This window comes from Tachysurus fulvidraco, chromosome 14 (assembly GCF_022655615.1).
Source record: "Tachysurus fulvidraco isolate hzauxx_2018 chromosome 14, HZAU_PFXX_2.0, whole genome shotgun sequence".
NCBI lineage: Eukaryota > Metazoa > Chordata > Actinopteri > Siluriformes > Bagridae > Tachysurus > Tachysurus fulvidraco.
Window position 1 is genome coordinate 17,727,695 of NC_062531.1, and position 6,427 is coordinate 17,734,121.

A 6,427-nucleotide genomic window follows, 5' to 3' on the forward strand; every position below is an offset into this window, starting at 1 on the left:
ATAATTCTAAAATAATAATTCTGATAAAATAATTCACACGAGTTGCAATAAAACCCAATGTTTTTAACTTTTTTTTATCAACTGAATTTATTTTTTATTTTTTATTTTTTTGCAAAGATGTTAAATGCATTCAGTGAAAGACTGTAAACACTTGTTTTCATGTTTAAACACCATCACTCCCGGAAGGACCTCGTTCTATCACATCCGATTTTATTCAGTGTCGCTTGGGGCAAATTGGGGGCGATATCACGATTTCAATTCGCCTTCACGTCGCCCCCTGGACCGGTTTTCTAGACAATAATAATAATAATAATAAAATAATCAAATCAATGTTTTCAAACCTTTCAAATCCAACTCATAAAAATACTCAAAAGGGAACCTCATCTATGTGACACCAAATATTGTGACGTTAAAAAAAAAATTCCCTAACCCTAACCCTAACCCTAACTGTATTCTATGTGGTCATAAGATGTAATGCATAACCAGAAAATTCAATGGATACAGCAGTGACTGTAGCAGTTGCAGTCCAAAGCTTTCTCCAAGTGTCTCCAAGTGATCCGTATCTGCCTCCAACTGTGTCAGAGAGGGAGAGAGAGAATGAGAGAGATTCACACTATTCACAAAAGGCTTGGTTTAATAAATGTGCTTTCAGCCTAGACCTAAACACAGTGACTGCATGTGAGAACTGCTAATTTTGTTTATATCAAGTTTATACTTGAGGTACCAACCAATAGCCTTTAATAGTCTTTTTGATCAAGTACTGCAGCACAAGACCATTCAATACATTTTTGCGATACAGAAATGGTTCTGTTATTATTGGCACACTGTATGAACTTCTATATGATTTTTTATTTTTTTTGCAAAAGTATTTTTTTAATGTAACCCACTTTAGCATAAAATTACAACTTTGCTGACCATGTCATAACCTATCTGCTTCTTCTCAGCCCGGACTTTGGCCATGTGCATCTGTTTATTTTTCGTGTCATAGGTCTGCCCTGCCCTTGTCTCGTCCTGCCCGTCTCTGCACACCTGTTCCTTATGTGTTGATTGTCACGTGTATTTAATCGTGCCGCGTTGCCTATGGCAGCACAAAATCCTCTGTTGTTGTCCAGTAATGTCATCTGTTGTTATTTGTCGTGTGTCCTTTTTATTTAATAAACCCTGTTTACTTTATGCTATTCTGCATTTGGATCTGTTTTATCCTCACATCGTTGACAAAAACTGTGATTCCTGACCCATTTACTCAATGCATTTTCCAATGCATTTACTCAATGCAACTTTTGAAGTTTTTTTTACGTAAGATACATTACATATTGTATGCAACTTGCTGTTATTAGTTAACAGGCAGATAGATGTTCATTTATACACTAGTGTTTGATGTCTGCCATTGCAATGTTTCCTGTTTCAAACAATTGTGATGTATTGAAAGCATGTGTGATGGTTTTTTTTTTAAGTAATTGTAATTATTTTTACACTGCAGGGTATGTTTGTGTTGGGCCTTCCCTATGCTGTCCTGCATGGTGGCTACCTGGGCCTCTTCCTCATCATCTTCTCAGCTGTGGTGTGCTGTTACACAGGCAAGATTCTTATCATGTGCCTCTATGAGGAGAATGAGGAGGGAGAGCGTGTACGTGTGCGTGACACTTATGTGGACATTGCAAATGCTTGCTGTGCGCCACGCTTCCCGGTGCTTGGTGGCCATGTTGTGAATGTGGCACAGATCATTGAGCTGGTAATGACATGCATCCTTTATGTGGTTGTCAGTGGAAATCTAATGTATAACAGCTTTCCAGGCTTGCCCGTGTCACAGAAGGCCTGGTCAGTGTTTGCTGCATTGGCGCTCCTGCCGTGTGCCTTCCTGCGCAACCTGAAGGCCGTTTCCAAGCTAAGTATGCTGTGTACAATTGTGCACTTCATCATTAATGTGATGGTGATTGCCTTCTGCCTGTCACATGCACAGGACTGGGCATGGGACAAGGTCAAGTTCTACATTGATGTCAAGAAGTTCCCAATCTCTATTGGCATTGTTGTTTTTAGCTACACATCACAGATCTTTCTGCCCTCACTTGAAGGCAACATGCAGAAGCCTGCTGAGTTTCACTGCATGTTGGAGTGGACACATATTGCTGCCTGCATCCTCAAGGGCCTGTTTGCTCTTGTAGCCTACCTCACATGGGCCGACGACACAAAAGAGGTGATTACAGATAATCTGCCACCTGGTATACGGATGTGGGTGAATATCTTTTTGGTGGCCAAGGCATTGCTCTCCTACCCCCTGCCCTTCTTTGCTGCTGTAGATATTTTAGAAAAGTCCCTCTTTCAAGATGGAAATGGAACTCCATTCCCAAACTGCTATGGAACAGATGGAAGGCTTAAGTCTTGGGGGCTTGCCATGAGAATTGGACTTGTTGTTTTCACCCTTCTCATGGCTATCTTTGTTCCGCACTTTGCTTTGCTCATGGGCCTCACTGGAAGTCTCACTGGTGCTGGACTGTGCTTCATGCTACCCTGCTTATTCCACCTGAAGCTTCTCTGGCGCAAGCTTTTTTGGCATGAGGTCTTTTTTGACATTTGCATCTGTATAATAGGAAGCATATGCAGCATATCAGGGTTTATTTATTCCACTGAAGGACTCATTGAGGCCTTTAAGTATAACACCCCAGATTAAGGATATAATAGATTTTCTTAAATGCTAATGCAATGTTCCTTATTTCTATAAATGTCCATATTAGAGACGTGGTTCATTTTAAATGTATGTGTCATTTTAAACAATGCTGATTTTTAATTATGTTTATTTATTTTCTTTACCAAGGGTGTTCAGATTTTTCAAACAAATTTAAAAATCATTTGCATCTAAGATTTGAAAAATTTTATTTGGAGAGAAATCCAAGTAACAAATGAGCTGAGTTAACCAAATATACACTGTCAGAAACTCTACGTAAAATTGCTGTAATAGACCGTATTTTATATTGTCCCCATTTTATATGTTTAGTTACATCGTTTTGTTATACAGTGTGTGTAGTAATGAGTGATTCTGTGGTGCACATTGGGCTATGGAAAAGTGACTGAGTTGTTTAATGTAACCCAAACCTAGGATGGCCTTTTGGTGTGTTCATAATGTGTACTAGAATAAAGAGAGTGTACACCCTGAAGATATCCCTGAAGTCAATAAACTGAATATTTGTTTCATCAGTGACCATTTGGCTTTGTAAAACAAATACATATATCCTTAAATATACCGAAGTGGTATTGCTTTCTCTCTTTGTGTATTTTTGTATGTTACAGGTTTTCAAAAAATGAGCTCAGAAGGGTGAGGGCTATCACATGCTTCCATTCAAGTGCAGATATTTATTATTACAATAAAAAACGGAACTAACTAACGGTGAAACATGAATACCAGAAAATACCAGAAACATATAGGAACGAGGGTAAGGTAAATAAACAAGGCATGAGATCAAAATATGCTTAACAAAGAAAGAGTGAGAAATGGAAACTTAAATAGTGTAACTAATGACACAATACAAAACTGGTGATCAAAATCAACCACAATGCATCCACTAGCAGTATAGGGAAGTGCAGTAGAATTTTTAGTGGAACAAAGAGGTGAAAAAACTTCCTTAGTGGAGCTGGTGAGCAGTACAACACAGGAGAACATAATCAAGGCAGTAAATGGAATCAATAAGACGGGAGATTCAAGGTAGCACTAGCGTACATGTCTGCTTGCTGTCTGCTCTACCAAATCTTAACCTTAAGGATACTGTCTTTGAATGCTGACATAACATATGACCATCAGATTTTGTTGCGTATTAAAAACTCAGTGGAGTCTCCAGGGATACAGTCCAGAGTGTGTCCTGTTGTGCCTAATCAGTGCACTTCAATGGTCTCGCACCTGCCTGTGGCATGTGTTCGCTGGTTGCCCTGGTGTATTAATTACAAAAAGGAAACAACACATTAAGAGGGGAAATCATGGAGGTCTCAATGTGAGGATTAGGAGAAAACTGAGTTCTTTTCTAATATAGCTATCATCACACACACAGTATCAGGTAAACTGGCCCATTCGTTGGATTTTATATATGCTATCATCTGCCCATTATTTCGTCCTTGACTTAGAAGCCGACCTTTCGACCCCTGTGAGACTGTGCATCAGAGGTGGGGGAGTGAGTCTCTCTAACAGTCAAAGCATATCCAGCGCAGGGATTTATAAAGGATAAAGGATTTAATAAAGGATTCAATTGCTGCAGTCATGAATCTTGAGTTATTTCACTCAAGAGGAGACACTATGGTATCAAGGACAAATAAAATGGTGAGGTAGATGGGGGGAGCAAGGCACACGGTGATGCCAGTGGGAGGAGCAAGGCACACGGCAAAGCTGGTGGAGGGAACAACAAAAAAAAAAAACAGACTAGGAGGGAGGGAGGGTGGGAAAAATCCTCCGCCACGAGTGGAAGTGAGGCAAGAGGTGCAGGGCGATGTTGCAGGGCACCAAAAAAAAGGGGGGCAAAACTGGGACGGTGACACCCTCCGTGGCACACAAGTCAGGCAACGTCCTACTCGGTGAACCGGGAACAGAGCAACGTCCCACACTGAATACAATGTGGAGTGATGTCACCGGAAAAAAACCATAAAGCTTTACAGAACATAAACATAGAGCAGAAGGTAAACATAGGAATAATAATAGAAATAACGAATAATAAAAGAAAAAGAATTAACAGAATAAAAATTCAAGATTATAATTAGATATATATAGTTCACAATCTGTATGTATTTATCCCCCTATGAGCAAGTCTGAGGTGACTCAGGCAGCAGTGGCAAGGAAAAACTCCCTTAAATTGGTAAAGGAAGAAACCTTGAGAGGAACCGGACTCAAGGGGGACCCGTCCTCATATGGGTGACACTGGGGGTGTGATTGTAATATACAGTCAAGATATGTTTGCAGCAAATTTCATACACTATGCAAGACATTGTGTTACAGTCAGTCATATGCATCAGTGTGGAAAAATCCTGAAATCTGTTTTGGCAAGCCAGATGTGTCTTGAAAACAATGGCAGTTTAAAGGGATAAATGTAATTGCTGATCTATATGCAAAATGAAATTGATCTGTCATACACTGATTTGTTGAAGAAATACAACATGGTGAACCAAGGGAATTTTTGGAAATATCTGCAGATCAGACATTCATGTGATAACCCTGTGTGTGTCTAATTTTCATTTTTGGGTGAACTATACCTTTAAGAGCTATGTCTCACATCTACTTTTGTTGCTGGGGTAAAATAATTTCACTTCCTTTTCTGATTAAATTTATAAGGGAAGTAAATTAGCTTTTCTTTAACAATCTTCATAGGTCCAACACATTTAATCATGCACAACTATTTTTAAAGTACCTCTGCACTCAAAAACATGTAAACTGGAATGCAGGTAGGGTTGGGATAAGAATAGGACATGGGTGTTTCCAATCTGGACAGTCAAAACTCTATGCATACTTCACTTTGGATTTTTATTCATTAAAACATTATTTTTTATAAGAAACATACTAATTTATTGGCCACTTGTCTCTCTCACAGCTCCTTTACCTTCAATATCGGAATTCATTTTCTTTTTCTTTTGTTTTTATTTGTATAGTGCTTTTAATATTATACATTGTCACAAAGCAGCTTTTCAGAAATCCGGATCATAAGTTAAAGGATTAAACAGTTAAAAGTGCACTGAGGGGATGCTTGGTGCGAAAGTATTTTGAAGAATATCTTGGAAGGAGCACAGAACAGTGTTTATGATTACAGCAACAGTTTTTAGAGATTATCCAGTGAAGCAGATGTTGGACACAAACTCTTTTGGGTTTTTGCACCCTTTACAGTGTTTATGTAGTTTATTAACAGCAGATGGTGCATTCCAAGTTTGAACAAAAGAAGAAGCAGCTACGATGAATCAGGAAGTTTCTTAGCATATATAATGATTAGAGTACAAGCAGAGACTTTGGCAAGTATAGCTATAACAGCTTAACTAAAAAAGAGAGCCAGAAGGTATACAGGCATGGGGCACACTGGGACACCAGCATCCTGCCACTTCACCAAATGCTTGAATGCCCTTTAAGTCCTATTTATGAACATAGCATATCATAATAATATGTCAACCAAAAGAGAATTTGTTCCTCATTTGGGGCTTGTTTCCACAAATGGTTTGTTTCCCTTCAAGCTATTTGAGAGTACAGTACGTTCATGTTAACAAGGCCATCATTTTGCATGCTTTTTAGTGGGAATTATTATTATCCCCAGACAATTTTTACTAATTAGACCAGCATATACAAATAGTATATAAAAGGTTATATACTAACATTATAACTGGGATACTTTAATTCAATTTATTAGAGGCGTTAAAAATCAAACTGTCATGTGACAAAAAGTAGAAAGTGAAACTCTGTGTGCGTCTGTGT

The 6,427-nt window shown here is 38.6% G+C and overlaps 1 protein-coding gene across 1 annotated transcript in view; it reads left to right on the forward strand.

Moving 5' to 3' along the window:
* LOC113658498 (vesicular inhibitory amino acid transporter-like) overlaps nucleotides 1–3,214 on the forward strand; it is a 4,139-nt gene extending 925 nt beyond the window's left edge. The window contains exon 2 of the mRNA XM_027171016.2: nucleotides 1,481–3,214. Within this exon, the coding sequence (XP_027026817.1) occupies nucleotides 1,481–2,668 (1,188 nt within the window). The 3' untranslated portion in view covers nucleotides 2,669–3,214. The remainder of the gene's footprint in view (nucleotides 1–1,480) is intronic.
* The last annotated feature ends 3,213 nt before the right edge of the window (nucleotides 3,215–6,427 follow it).